This window comes from Scardinius erythrophthalmus (assembly GCF_964197995.2).
Source record: "Scardinius erythrophthalmus genome assembly, chromosome: 8".
Classification (NCBI taxonomy): Eukaryota; Metazoa; Chordata; class Actinopteri; order Cypriniformes; family Leuciscidae; genus Scardinius; species Scardinius erythrophthalmus.
This window is the reverse complement of record NC_138228.1, coordinates 22203999-22218756: the sequence shown is the minus strand read 5'-3', so window position 1 is coordinate 22218756 and position 14758 is coordinate 22203999. Positions and strand designations below refer to the sequence as shown.

At 36.8% G+C, this 14758-nt stretch overlaps 2 protein-coding genes across 3 annotated transcripts; one reads left to right on the top strand and one right to left on the bottom strand.

Annotated features, from left to right (window-relative positions):
- The first annotated feature begins 445 nt into the window (after nt 1-445).
- On the top strand, nt 446-2470 carry aamdc (adipogenesis associated, Mth938 domain containing). Its single transcript, XM_081372658.1, has 4 exons — nt 446-681; nt 967-1109; nt 1900-1995; nt 2086-2470. Exons 1-4 carry the CDS (start codon nt 648-650, stop codon nt 2224-2226), a joined length of 414 nt encoding a protein of 137 aa, XP_081228784.1. The 5' UTR covers nt 446-647; the 3' UTR covers nt 2227-2470.
- ints4 (integrator complex subunit 4) lies at nt 2420-14437 on the bottom strand. 2 transcript variants are annotated; one of them, XM_081372656.1, is made up of 23 exons: nt 14271-14437; nt 13301-13498; nt 13020-13137; nt 12074-12180; nt 11719-11922; nt 11577-11627; nt 10922-11010; nt 9906-10026; nt 9746-9817; nt 9480-9654; nt 9171-9376; nt 8519-8661; nt 8315-8430; nt 7882-8015; nt 6764-6924; nt 6581-6674; nt 6090-6170; nt 5866-5996; nt 5724-5783; nt 4914-5073; nt 4677-4820; nt 4137-4257; nt 2420-2738 (listed from the first exon to the last, which is right to left on the bottom strand). In XM_081372656.1, the coding sequence occupies exons 1-23, from the start codon at nt 14322-14324 to the stop codon at nt 2551-2553; spliced, it is 2928 nt and encodes a 975-aa protein (XP_081228782.1). In that variant the 5' UTR covers nt 14325-14437; the 3' UTR covers nt 2420-2550. The 2 variants fall into 2 exon arrangements, with proteins under 2 accessions (XP_081228782.1, XP_081228783.1); XM_081372657.1 differs by having other exon boundaries at nt 13301-13495; nt 14271-14369.
- Between the last annotated feature and the right edge of the window lie 321 nt (nt 14438-14758).

Genomic DNA, 14758 nt, shown 5'->3' with positions numbered 1-14758 from the left:
ATTAATATGTAATATTTAAATGTAAATGAAAAAAGAAAAGAACAGAAAATCATATTTATTTATACTGTTAATATAATAAGTGCTGCTTTAACATGTCACACTTGTTTCGCTGACACTCCTCTATTATAAACTGTCGTGCTTGTGTTTATTAAAATATGAATAATTAAATCAATAAATTATATTTAAATGTAATAAAACTTAAAAGAACAAATTATATTGATTCAGTCTGACATAATATAACACGGTTATTTTATTTATTCCTTTAAATTAAATAATTTACTATATTATCCAATTCATATATTAATAACTATATTATCCGATTTATCCAATCCTACTGGCTGCTGAGAGGATGTGGACCATGCCGTTGACTGACTGACTCCAGCTTTTTCTACGTCACTGAACGGCAGCCAATCAGCGTAAAGGGCTGGAGCGTACGTTGGCCGTAACGTACGTGGTGGGCGTGGCCTGCCGTCACACGAAGAAAAGCACAACACAAGCAAGGCTGAGTTGCAGGCTAAGGCAAGATTATATAATATAAATGAAAAACATTCATAGTGCATGTGTTGCACGTGTATAAAGTTATTTTTATAATAAAAATTATTTGTTGCCTGAATAAATAAACTCGTCAGAGAAAGCAGGTTTTATGCATGCGTATACAAGTCTACAAGTGCTATAAGCTGGGTAGGTAAGGTTTATCATTTGTAAATAGTTTTATGTAAGTAAATTAAGTGTTTAAAAAAAGCAGTCAGGGTTTATTAGAGTGACATCCTGTACAAAGATGGTAATACTATGGTACTGAAAGTTTAACATTGATTTACCAATGATTTAACATGACATTTTAAGGAACTAGCATGGCACTTGTACAAAAAACATGGTATTATAATACAGTAATATAGTATAATACAATGTAAAAAGTCAAGAAAAAGACTAATACATGCATCTGATTTGTCTTCCACTCTGTTACAGGAAAGCTGAGCATGTCTTCTCCAGAGATTGCTTCCTTATCCTGGGGCCACATGAAGGTCAAAGGTTGCTCTGCATCCTATAAAGACTGTAAAGTGTGGCCAGGTGGCAGCCGTGCCTGGGACTGGCGTGAAACCGGCACGGCTGTAAGTTGAACACCAGATCACACTGTAAAATCACCCTCATCTGTATTACATAGTTCTGGCATGAAACTCTGAATGGTGCATGCTGATAGGTCTTTAACTTATTGGTAGTAATCATGTGGTTATCTACATGGCACAGCTGATTGGTTGCGGTTGCATCAGCGGCCAATGAGCTTGCTGCTCAAGGCATTGTTTTCTGTCAAATACTTGGCATTGAAACTGTCTGCAGTGTGCTTTCAGAAACCCTCCACCTGTATAGATGTGCTATGGGGTTAAATCATGTATGTTACATATGCAGCAGCAGCATGTCTTACATGCTCACATCAATGTCTGTGAAGGTATTCGCAGTAATACTTGCTCTGCAGCAGCAGCAGCGTAGCAGATCTATTCCGCCAAGACCAAATTCATTAACATTGTCATATCCATTACCATGCCAATCTCTATTACCATACCAATCTCCCAAGAGTTGTCATGACAGAATTACATTATCTTCTTAAAATTAGAAATTTTCATAAAAACAGCCATGTATGCTTTGTAAAATCTGTTTTAGTATTCATTGTACTTTTATAATAATTACATTTATGTAATTGGCTGATGCTTTTATCCAAAGCAACTTGCATTTTATTCAAGGATATTTCATTGCATTCTATGAAATAACACAAATAGATATATGGGAACTATGTAGTGACCAAAAATGTTCAATATATCAATATTATCTTGTATTTCAACCAGTTTGCTTTAAATGTTATTTATTAGAGATGTGTCTAACTAAGCTCATCTATGCTCCTGCCAGCATTCTCCCGGTGTCCAGCCAGCGGATCTGGAAGAGGTCCTGAGGAAAGGGGTGCAGACGCTGGTCATAGGAAGAGGGATGAGTGAAGCTCTACAGGTAGGATTGTGATTTTGGTGATCAGTACTGGCCATGATCTGAATATTTCAATCCTTAAATAAGCGAATCTTTTTGTCTTTTACGTTTCAGGTGCCTCCCTCCACCGTAGATTACGTGAAGGAGCAGGGTGTCGACGTCAGGGTGTTCCAGACCGAGCAGGCTGTTAAAGAATATAACGCTCTGGCGGGACAGGGCGCTAAAGTGGGCGGGGTCTTCCACTCCACCTGCTGATGACATCATCAACACAACCAGCTAATTCATTTAATGCTGTGTTAAAAGTGCCTTACACTTCAAATGAACATTGTCTTCTTAATATATGCTTAATAATTTGCTCTCTGGGCTACTGGAGGAAATATATTCCTTACTTTTGGTGAAAATGTTATTTGCTTTATGAAATTACCCCATTATCACACACACCAGTGATACAAATTAACAAAAAACGATTTATTTAAGATTAAACATAATTGTGAAAACATTTGATTTTGTGTTGGCTGTTAATTACACACACACACACACACACACACACACACACACACACACACACACACACAGGGGTCAGCGACGAGCTGGTTTGGGCATAATGAAGACTTTAACAGGTTTGCTGAGGTGGATAGTGCCCTCAATTGAGTTCTCGCTGGTGGGGAGACCGTCCATACTCTCATTCCACGCAGGTTTAGAGACATATAGTTTACAGCTGCTGGTGCTGTAGGCCAGAAGCAACCGCACTTCAATCTGACAGGCCTCTGAGAGTAAAAACACACACAGACATGAGATGCACTTCAGATTACATTCTACTTTACACTGAACGTACTCTTGAAAAAAGACTGGGATGGTAACAGATGATACTAGTATGATATATATATATATATATATATATATATATATACAGAGCTTAAAATACTACAGTATTTACATGGTAATCCAAGGTGCTTTTGTTAGTGTAGTATAACAAACCGCTTTAGTTGTAATGTCTTTCTGCAATTTGTTAGTAAGCATAAAACAAAGGACATAAATAACACTTTTTCCCTTTGGAATAACATGCACTGATAAGTTGTGTACAGTGGACCTTTTGAATTATTTTCCAGTTATTAACATTATAAAAAGTTAATGTTTGAATTTTTTTATAGTTTTGTGTACATTTATAACACTATACTTTGTGTTTTGATACCTTGCTATTACAGAAAATGGTTGAAGAGGACCTTTTGTGCCCCTTTTCAGAGTTTTTATTTTCTTTTTGTGGTCTATTAGAATAAGGTTTTATGGTTGAATGTTCAAAAAACATAATTTTTCCACATAATTGACTGTTGCAGCACCTCTTTTCCCAGTCTGTCAGTAACGCACTGTTTAGTTCCGGTCTCTATAAAGCCCCTCCTTCCAAAAAGTGCAATGCACTCTTATTGGTCAGCTGGACCAGTGTGTTGTGATTGGTCAACCGCTTCAAGCAAGTTTGGGAAATGTCACGTCCCTTGCCAGAACCGTGAGTTTTAACACGCTACTAACGCAATGCAACCTTCCCCCTTTTATGCTTATTGCTTTAGCTGGAATTATTTAAATGAAGGATATTGTGAAGTGCTCGTTCCCAGAAGAAAACTACAGCTGAGGCTTTTTTACACACTAAAGACAATTGAAAATGTAAAAAAAGCATAATTTTCAGCTGCTGCATGAGTGTTTCTAATACCAACGTCTGTGACAGTGATTGAATCGATCTCAAAAATGTTTTACTCTTTCGGAAAGTCATAGAAACTCTATCGTGGATTTTTATCTTTGCTATTGGGGCAAATGGGAACATTTCCGTTCACCACTATAGACACTATGACTAAAGCAGAAATGCATTCAGCCTCAGCTGAGGTGCTCAGTATTCTGGTCACACTCACAGATATAAAATAACTCCAGCAATATGCTGCCTTGTTGGACTAGATGCAGTTCTATTTATATCTGTGGAACTGTGAAGGGTTCATGCTGTTCACTACCAGCAGAGAAGGATTTGGCTTTGTGTTTGCATCATTATTTTATACAAGGACTAAACACAAAGCATAGCTTCAGCATAATGATACTTGACCAAAAATACACAACTGATGTCTTAATGTGCATGTGTCTGTTACTATCAGCAGAAAAACACACATTTCAGAAAGGATACCAACCTGTCCAGGCAGAATGAGAGAGATAAACCTGCGTGATCAGTCGCACACGTCCAGGTCCCGGGGTCCTAAAATCTCCAGGTTTGGGGTGGATTATGTGAGACTGTCCATCTGGATACAGCACCTGTGGGAGGATGGGGAAAAAAGTGATTAATGTGTGTAAATTGTACACAAATTGAATTGAATAAAACTGATTTCATGCCTGAAACAATGGAAGAGTATTGACATTGATGCAACGGGCAGATGCTTTTATGCAAAGTGACTTGCAATGCATTCAGGTAAAACTTTTATCAGTTCAAACCCATGACTTTGGCATTGCTAGCTCTACTGTTTGAGCAACAGGAATACGTAGGGTGGGATTTAAATGCATCCATTGAGAATTGATTAGACGGTGAAAAGTGTCTATGAATGACTGAAAAGCTGAGGCCTTTTTCTTCAATAAATAATAAAAAAAAAACATGAATGTGCATTATGAAAATAGAGTCAGTTTTTCTTTGCTTATATGTGATTTGACTGAAAAGACATGAGGTTGGAGCATCTAACCTGCACTTTGACTGTTGTCTGTGGGTCTTGTACATGTTCAAGAGTAGCGTCTATATCTAACGCCACCACCAGACCAGAGGTGAATCTCAAAGCGTTGTCTGACTCTCCTGTCGGCTCGATAATTGTTGCTGACGCCCTGTGGATCTAAACAAACCGAAATAAACGGAAATAAGGGACAATTCAAAACACGTTTGGGAACAAACAAGCTGTTTCCTGTATCTTCTTGAATCTGCGCACCTGCTCAGGTAGTTTGAGATGGATGAATCTGCTTTGCCGCAGTGTGGTCTGAAAGATTTTAACCAGATCATGAGGTTTGCAGGCCGTCAGCCTGGGCATCAACTCCAAGAGTTTCTCAACAAAACTGTCCTGGAAATGGGGCAACTCTGCCATGAAGAGCCTGAGAATTGAAAGACAAGAATATTCAGTGATTCTTCACACATCAACGTATAGCTTGAGATTTGATGCATTTACAACACAGTATCTTTAAGTAAGGGCAAGCTCACACTACAGGACTGTAAGACTAGCTGAATTGCTGTGGTGCTCACACTACACAACAAGGTTTCTTGTCATCTGTCGTTGTCATAACAGCGCACATACTACAGAACACAATGCTGATGAAGTGCACAAACTACATGACATTTGGTCAAGAGGCAGTCCTGACCAACAGCGAAAAAAACTCACGCCAGAAATTCACGCAAATGATTGCGAGATTTCTCCGTTTATACCATCTGCACTGCGATTGGCTGGATTAGTTCCAGCTAGTCGTTGCATTGCACACACTACAGGATCACATGGCAATATTATCAAACATCTGTGATTGCTCAAGACAGGCTCAGATCACGTCTCTAATCTGCTTAAGGATAGGCGACCACAACGAGCATCAATTTAACCGTGATCCGGGGGTTTGTCACAGACCCTGGAAATCTGTGCGACATCAAAATCCAGAGTTTGCTTGCCTTAAACGGATAGTTCGCCCAAAAATGAAAGGTCTGTCATGATTTAGTCAATTTTTGGGTGAACTATCCCTTTATCATGAAGTGTTTTTACCTTTGAAATGACTCCACATCCTGCAGGAACTTCTCACAAATGCCAAGAACATGATCAACCCTGTTATTCAGAAGAGTCAAGATCATCAGTTTCAAATCTTTAAGATTTTATTGCTTTAGAAAGTTTATTGGTAAGTGCTGACCCTCTTTTGGATCGTGCTGTAAGGATGAGCTGTAACGCTTTCGCCTGCAGTCGCACGTTGTGAATTGTGGCAATCTGCTGCGTCTCCAGACCACTGTACAAGAACTCCAGCTTATAGGTCTCATCCAGGATCTGTCACACATCACAAAATGACAACAATGATACATCAGTAGTCAAAAGTTCGGTGGGACGGCTGTGGATTAAACGAACTGGGGTAGGATGTACCTGTCGAGCGGCTGTTGAAACTTTGGCGTTCTGTTTGAGACAGAGCGGAACAGCCATGGTCCACAACTTCTCCTGAAGTGCCTGGGGTTGAAAGAAAAAACAATACAGTACAGTTGAATAGTACAAAAGAGTCTTTAATGCTCACCAAGGCTCAAAACTAAAGTAAATAAAAAATCTGGTCAAAGTTTGATCAAAAAAATAGTTTTTTAATTTCTGTGAATTTACTCCTTCAGTGTCACATGATCCTTCAGAAATCATTATAATACGCTCATTTGATGCTCAAGCAACAATGTTGACAACAGTTGTGCTGCTTCATATTTTTGTGGAAACTGTGATCCATTTTTTCAGGATTCTTTGATGAACAGAAAGTTCAAAAGAGCAGCATTTACTTGAAAACGAATTCTTAGTTATAAATGTCTTTACTGTCACTTCTGATCAATTTAACGCAGCCTTGTTGAATTAAAGTATTAGTGCAGCATATTTGTATTCACCTTGGTAAGCAGTAGTTGGCAGCGCAAATATGTGGCACAGAAATCTGCAGAACCGGCCAACTCAGTCTGCAGCTCCCCCAACCTCTGCAGATCTCTGCATGTGGAAATAAAAATCATCTTTACAAACACCTTATGAAGAGACCCTTACAAAGAATATAGGTGTAGGTTATTAAAGGTTTGAACCTGATGGTAAACTCCAGCAGATCCTGAGCACCAGGTGTTTCCAGGTTCTGAAGGGCGCTGACCCGAATGAGACTGTCCTGAAGGAAGTTATGTGCCGAATCCAGACTGCCTGAACCCACACCAGACGCCTCCAGACTAGCAGTCTGCTTTCTGCCTGGCAACTGAGAGAGAAAACATACAGCAAAGATATGGAAGATAAAAAAGAAATTAACGATGAATCATACATTGATAAAACAGTATTTAAAGAGTTTTAATAGGGTTTTATTACAGCACTAAAATACCATACACAAAGGTTTGGGGTCGATAAAGAGTTTGTAAAAAATATTTAAAGTCTCTAATGCTCACCAGTGCTGCATTTATTTGATCAAAAATAAAGTAATATTGTGAAATATTATTAAAATTTCAAATAATTGTTTTGTATTTGAATATATTTTAAAATGCAATATATTCCTGTGATGGTAAAGCTGAATTTTCAGCATCATTACTCCAGTCTTCAGTGTCACATGATCATTCAAAAATCATACTAACTTGCGGATTTGCTGCTCAAGAAACATTTATTATTATTATCAGTGTTGAAAACAGTTGTGCTGCTTTATATGTTTTTTGCTGCTTCAGTTTTTTTAGGATTCCTTGATGAATAGAAAGTTCAAAAGAACAGCATTTATTTCAAACGGAAATATTTTGCATCATTAATGTGTTTTCTGTCCCTTTTGATCAATTCAATGCATCTTTGCAGAAAAAAAAAAATTATATATATATATATATATATATATATATATATATATATATATATATTAGGGCTGTCAAACCATTAATCGCGATTAATCACATCCAAAATAAAAGTTTGTGTTTACATAATTTATGTCTGTGTACAGAGTATAATTATTTCCTATATATAAATACACACACATTCATATATATATTAATAAAATGTGTTATTTATATATATATATATATATATATATATATATATATATATATATATATATATATATATATATATATATATATATATATATTTTTTTTTTTTTTTTTTTTTATCTTACTGACCCCAAATTTGTGAACAGTAGTGAATATTATATTTAAATAAAACAAAAGGCTGCAGGCAGGTTTCTCACTCGGAGGTGTGGTACCAGGTGGGACAAGCTGTCACGCAGGTAGGCGTAGTGCCGAAACGTGTGGTCTGAGAACAGCGCTGGCATGGTGGGACAGGTCTGGGCTGCGTTGAAGACCAGAACTAAAACAGCGATGTCTGAACAAACCCAGTTTAGGACAATTTGAACAGAAACATCTCTGAACGAACAGGCAGCAGAAATTTATCCAGCTTAGTTCAATTCAAGTGTGAACAGCAAATAAACACATGAAATCAAATGTCTGGAAATGCGTTTTAAGCCTTCTAATTCAGATTAATTTCTATGTTTTAGGATTCAATTCAAATTATATATGTTGTATTATTCATCATTTTTAAGACATTGTTGACAAAACCAAAGTCTAAATGTAAATACAAATAGTAATATGCATTGACGTTGTCATGTCAGATGTGGAGGATACAAGCAGGGTCGTCCATGTCTGGTTCTGGAGTGTCGAAATACGGATGTGTGCTCAGCAGCTCAGGGACAATCGGCAGCACTAGGGTTGGGTGTCGAGCGCCGAGAAACTTCAAACATCTGGATTAAAGGGGGGAAAAAATAAAGAAGTCAGAGAATGGGACCGAATGCCAGTGAGGAACAGACAGGAACAGCCACTGGAACTCACTTCCAGACTGAGTTGCGGTCGGTTGGGTACTTGGTGAGGTTCTTCAGGAGTTCCAGGAGGGCCAGCTGGATGCACTCTTTAGTGGACACGTTGGTGTAACACAGCAACTCATGCAGGGCCTCGCGAATGTCCCGCGATGAGTCCTGCAATGAATGGTCAGTTAATTGGCATGATATTAGGGCTGCACTTTTTGAGGGAAAATCTAATTGCGACTTTTCTGATCAAAACGAAAAAGTGCCAAGTTTGTTGTGTTGTTGTTGTTGTTTGTAGGGCTGCACAATAGACCAAAAGTGTGATTATATTAAAATATGACTATAAAATACTAATTATTATAGAATAATTGTATAAAATTATAAATGATTATTATTAGAAACATTACTATTATGATATTTCAAAAAATGTTTGCTGCTCATTACATGAAATGATGATCGGCGCATGTTGCATTCTCAAATGCACGTTATAAGCGGCCTAAACTCATTTTTCTGTGAGCCGAGCCACTCCGAAACACTGACAACACTGAAACACAGCGCTGCGCTTCATTCTTGAAACATGCAGCGCATATATTTATTTAATTAACACAGCCTTTGTGATTTGATAATGGCACTAAGCCATATTGTGATTTGAGTTTTCTTTTTCTTTCTTTTTTAAGCACCTCCAGCACTGCGAGGACTGTATCCAGCTGGTCTTCTCTGAGGGTGATGTGAGTCGAGATCTGCCGTAACACATGGATGGACTGAAGCCGCACCTCCTCGATTTCATCATTAAACATGTCCACCAGGAAGTCAAGACATTTTTCAGCAAAGCTGGATGACGACTGGGCGAGGGAACAGAGCGCCTCCACCGCAGCGATACGCACCTCTGTGAAAAACGATACCAAATTCATAAACAGGACTCTGGTACAAATCTTGTTAAAGTGCTAAAAATGTCCTCAAAGATAACGGCTGTGTTTTGAAATACATACCGTACATCTCGTCTTCCAGGCCGTGAACAAACGCCCCACAGGCTCCAGAGTCGATGAGGTTTACACCGGTAGTGTCGACTTTCTCTTTGGGAGCGTCGTCGGCCCATCGCCGTCCAGACGAGAACTCTCCAGAAGCGTACAGCTCTTTTGCTCGCTCATGAGCAGTGCGCTTCCTCTGAGATACAATGAGAAAACCATCTTTTAATTATTTCTTGAGTGTCTGTTTCTTGCATTTTTTTCCCCCGTCATTTGTTGTGTGTAAATACCCTGAGATCTGACATCAGCTTCTTGTCCAAAGTCTGCTCCAGAAAATGAGGGCTGACTTGGTGCATTGAGCCCTGAGAGAGAGAGTGGAAGAGTTAGATGGAAAAGTGATAATTAATCATGTGGTTATGCGGATATGCTACAATCATGCTCATAACTCACCAGCAGTTTTGCAGCTTGCACTCTGACTACCCATGAGCCATCACTGACCATGTGACAGATCTTCCCGAAGGAGTCGTCCACCAGTCGGATCTCCTCATTGGAGGAGGGGATGGGAACGATACTGTTAATGCACAAGACAGATCAATGTTCAAATCCATCTTAAAATGCTTCATTCTTCTATTTCATGAATTGAAGTGATAAATTAAACCGATGGCTGCTGTCAGCATTACTTACAGTTAAAGAATGGATGGACATACCACATTAGAATTTGTGATGGAGAAATTCATCTACGCTTAAGATTAAACAATTTTTGCACTAGAATGAAGAGTTTGGAGTCTGTAGTATGAGTATGTAACCCTATATAACCAGATTTTGTTTAGCAACAAATACTATTAGGTGGCTTGGGGAATCTTCTGAATGTTGGGAAAATAATGGTTTGTTTGTTAGTTTAGCTTGGGTTGTTTTTAAAGGAAATGTGTAGGTTATCTCTCTGCTAAGGGAATAAAAATATGTCCAAGTGGAAAATATGTGTTATGTCGTGTGATTAAGTAACACATTTTGCAATGTTCGCATCTCCCTATACGTTTTGGATAAATAAATAAAAAATATAATTAAAAAAAGTGCATGCTTAAAGCTGCAGTCCGTAAGTTTTGTGCTAAAAATGTAAAATAATAATATAATGAGCAAGTACATCATGAATCCATTTTCCAAACCGTGTTTTGGTCCTATCCTGAATCACTACGGTACACCTATAATAAGTGTTTATATTGGGACTACTTTAGACTGGTTCGGGTCGTACCACTGCGGAGTGGCCCAGGACCTGTGTGACTTGACAAAAACAGAGAGAAGAAGCTCCGGCTACTATGTTCTTCCTCAAGACGCATGCAGTTCTGTTTATTAACCGCTAGAGTGCTTAAAGTTACGGACTGCAGCTTTAAATAAACCATATGACAGAAAAGTAAACACATATAACGTTGTCCAAAACACAGAAAAGATCGTAAAAACGCACGCTCTACCTCTCAGGATAAAGCTGGCTCAGAACCCAAACCATCTGTACCGCTGCTGAACGGACCTGCTCATAATCATCACTCAAGAGCTTACAGGCCTGTCCGAGAAATGAGACATTCATAAGTTAGTTATTGGAGATTACTTTTGTAATCTCATGCTCAGTAGAACGAAAGATTTAAAACATGCACTATAGTTCAGGTTTAGGGTCAGTACGATTTTTTTGAAAGAAATGAATACTTTTATTCAGCAATATTTTTTGGATTTATAATGTTACAAAATATTTCTATTTCAATTAAATGCTGTTCTTTTGAACTTTCTATTCATAAAGAATCCTGGAAAAATTTCCATAAAAATATAGAGCAGCATAATACATTTTTTGAGCAGCAAATCAGCATTTTAGAATTAGAATTACTGAAGAATCATGTGACACTGAAGACTGGAGTAATGATGCTGAAAATTCAGCTTTGCATCACAGGAATAAATTATATTTCTGAATACATTTTAATAGAAAATTCTTATTTTAAATGATAATAAGTCTTACTGTATTTTTTGATCAAATAAATGCAGCCTTGGTGAGCAGAAGATACTTATTTCAGAAACACCAACAATCTTACCAACCCCAAACTTAAATGGTAGTGTGAGATTATTATTGTTAGCCTTGACCTGGTTATAAATAATCTGTTGAATTTTCATCTCTCTTTCATGTAGCTGCAGCTGATGGGAGAAAGAAAAACACACAAGTCATTTAAAGAAAGTGTCAATAAATGCGGTTTTAACACCACATTGTTCTACAGAGCTCATGTACCATGGCTTTGATGGCAGCGGTGCGGACTCGAGGGTCCTGGTCCTGAAAATAGTCGCTGATCAAACTCTGCACATCCCGTACGGGTGACGTTTGTGCTCCAGGTCCCGCATCAGTCTCTTTACCGAGAGGCATATCAACCGTTCCCAGGCAACCCAAGAGCTGGAGACACTTATTCCTCACCCCAAAATAAGTGCTTGAGAGATGCTGAGGAAAAATATGGCATGAACATAAAATATTAAAAATTCAGATTCAGAATAATATAAAAGCTAGTGAAATCAGTATTAATAATTGATACTGCCAAAAAGTATGACTGCAGTATTATAGGAAAGGATGAAATCTTAGTTATTGCGGTCACCTTGCAGGCCACATCTATAAGTCTCTGAATGACAGCGGTTTTGTCTGGGAGTTGAGTACCGATGATCAGGAGCGTATCCAGCAGCTGCGCCAGAACCTGATGAGACTCTAAAACACAGATCAAATTATTAGAAAAATCCCATTTCCACACCAACTAATCTATGTTGACTAGAAAAGTATATTCACACCACAAAGCATTATATTCAGGATTTAAATGTAAGGGTTTTTTTCTTCTCTGCTGGCCTAATTAAACACAATTATATATTTGATATATTTTTTATATATTTGATGTAATAGATTTAATTGAATTAGATTTAATAGATTTGATTTGATATATCCCATGATATATTTGATTATTTTTAATAATGCATTTTATATGTGTCAGAAATAGCTGCTATTTCTGCTATTTTTAACGTTCATTAAATGTTTTCATGTTTCAAAAATAAATTCCTGTTTCCTTTTTAATTTAATTTGATTCATATTCTGAATTCGTTATATATATATATATATATATATATATATATATATATATATATATATATATTAGTTTTCATGTTAATTTTAGTTGACATCTAAAAAATCTGCTTTTGTCACTTTATTATTATTTTTAAAATATTGCTATTCAGTTTCATTTAATTTCATTTCAGTTTTAGTTTTATGTATTTTCAGTTAATCATTTTAGTGCTCGAAATTAAACTTATTTCAGTTTATCATCAATGCAACATTTCACATTTTTGTTCTAATTTAGATTTTTTTAACTAACATTTATATTTTATTTTAGCTTTATTTCAATTAACAGAATTTTTTAAATAGTTTGAGTTTGAGTTAACAATACTAGCTCTGCCCAGCATATCCTTATCCATCCATATCCATATCCATATCCATCAAGACATTTATATTAAGTGTCAAATTAATTTTTGAACAGAACCTCATGATTTTATACTTACTTTCATTGTTGAGAATGTTAATAGCATCGTCTACTATGCAGTCTGGAGTGAAGCCCTGCGTTTTTGATAATAAACCCAGCAGAGAGGCGATCTTCAGCCTGACTGAGTTATCGGACTCCTGCAGACCACATATAAAGACAGTTATTAAAAGTAATAAATAATCTCACTTTTTATTCCAAACATATGAACTGAAATGTGCAAGTGCATAGGTGAATATATATTTGATGTCAGTATCAAGGAATGTGTATTAGCATGTTTCATGAAGCTTCTGTTTCTGACACCTTGTAATAATGCTCGAGCAGAATGCGCACGACCCCCTCCACACTCTCGGCCTCCACGGGTTTTCGTGCGAAGCTCAGCAGGTACTGCAGAGCGTCTGTGGGGCTGCTGGCTTTACACAGGTCAATGTGAAGAGCGGCGGATTTACTGGGTTTGGTCAGTCGAAGTTTCTTCGCAGGAGCCTCCTCTAAAGTCACCTGCTGCAAAGAGACCACAACAACAAGATAAAAACATTATCTCGTTTGCATTAATTCATGGTAACACTGCACAATAAGGTTTCATTAGATAAAATTAGTTAACTACATTAGTCAACATTTACTAATATATTATTAAAAATCAAAAGTTGCATTTGTTAACATTAATGCACTCTGTAGTAACATGAACAGATGTATTTTTATTAACAAACAAATGCAGTAACATATGTATTGCTCATAGATAATGTTAGTTGATACATTAACTAATGTTAACAATTGAAACCTTATTGTTAAGCGTCACCCAACTCGTTTAAAAAAGCCTTGATATAATAATTGAGAAAAATAATTATATAACTATTTTAGTTCTGATATTTCAGTCCTGGTATTCTCAGACACAACCATGGAGGATTTGCACATTCATTCTGTTATTTATTTATTTATTAGTCTATTTATTATCTTCGGCATCACCAATTACACACAAACCAAATATTAAGATAAAAATTGACAGGGAAATGTTGAGTGGGAAGTTACAGTGGGACGAGAAAACGATATGTGCATATAAAAATGTATAAATAGTGTTCCAGCTGACATTTGAATAAAACAATCACACCCAAATAACATGAATAATTAGAATAGTAATGAATACACACTAATGCTAAAGGCTACAGTACATCTGCTTTGCATTTGTTCTAATATCTTCTATATATATAATTATATTCTGTAACCAAAACATATTTTATGATAGTGTATGATCAATATACATGATTTACGTGTTCACCTGAGAAACTTTAGAGAATTCCTCATAAACTCGTTTTTTCAGATGAGCTGCCATAGCTGTGTTTATCGGCTCCTGCACTTCCTCGCGCACGCGCTGTTCAGTGGCGTCAGATCCTTGCGGTGAAACGGCGACGCCACGTGGACGGAGGTCTTCAAAAATCACACTAGGACAGTTCTGGGATCGATGGCTTATGCCATCATATTAGAAAGTTCCTATTCAGATTTTTAATGAAGTACAATTACAACAATGTACATATTCATTATATTTATTTCTTCAACTATGCATTAAACTTCATATAGAGACTGATTCAAGATTTAAAAAGTATAATATATAACGTAACATATAAGAGGCTATAATAACAACAGAGAATAATGAACTAGATAGCATAGAAATCAGTAAATATTAGACAAATATAAGTTAAAATAACACATTTTAAGTAATTACATTTATTTTCAAACATTTTGAACTAAAACAACAGCTATACAGAT

What these genes read in the sequence shown, in the direction of transcription:
- aamdc (XM_081372658.1), top strand. Translation starts at nt 648, where the DNA reads ATGCGTATACAAGTCTACAAGTGCTATAAGCTGG. An exon ending in CTACAAGTGCTATAAGCTGG is followed by an intron (nt 682 to 966) that starts GTAGGTAAGGTT and finishes ACTCTGTTACAG; the next exon opens with GAAAGCTGAGCATGTCTTCT. An exon ending in GGATGAGTGAAGCTCTACAG is followed by an intron (nt 1,996 to 2,085) that starts GTAGGATTGTGA and finishes TTTACGTTTCAG; the next exon opens with GTGCCTCCCTCCACCGTAGA.
- ints4 (XM_081372656.1), bottom strand. Translation starts at nt 14,324, where the DNA reads ATGGCAGCTCATCTGAAAAAACGAGTTTATGAGGAATTCTCTAAAGTT. An exon ending in TAACATTCTCAACAATGAAA is followed by an intron (nt 12,181 to 13,019) that starts GTAAGTATAAAA and finishes TCTGTGTTTTAG; the next exon opens with AGTCTCATCAGGTTCTGGCG. An exon ending in AGACAACAGTCAAAGTGCAG is followed by an intron (nt 4,258 to 4,676) that starts GTTAGATGCTCC and finishes ATCCTCCCACAG; the next exon opens with GTGCTGTATCCAGATGGACA.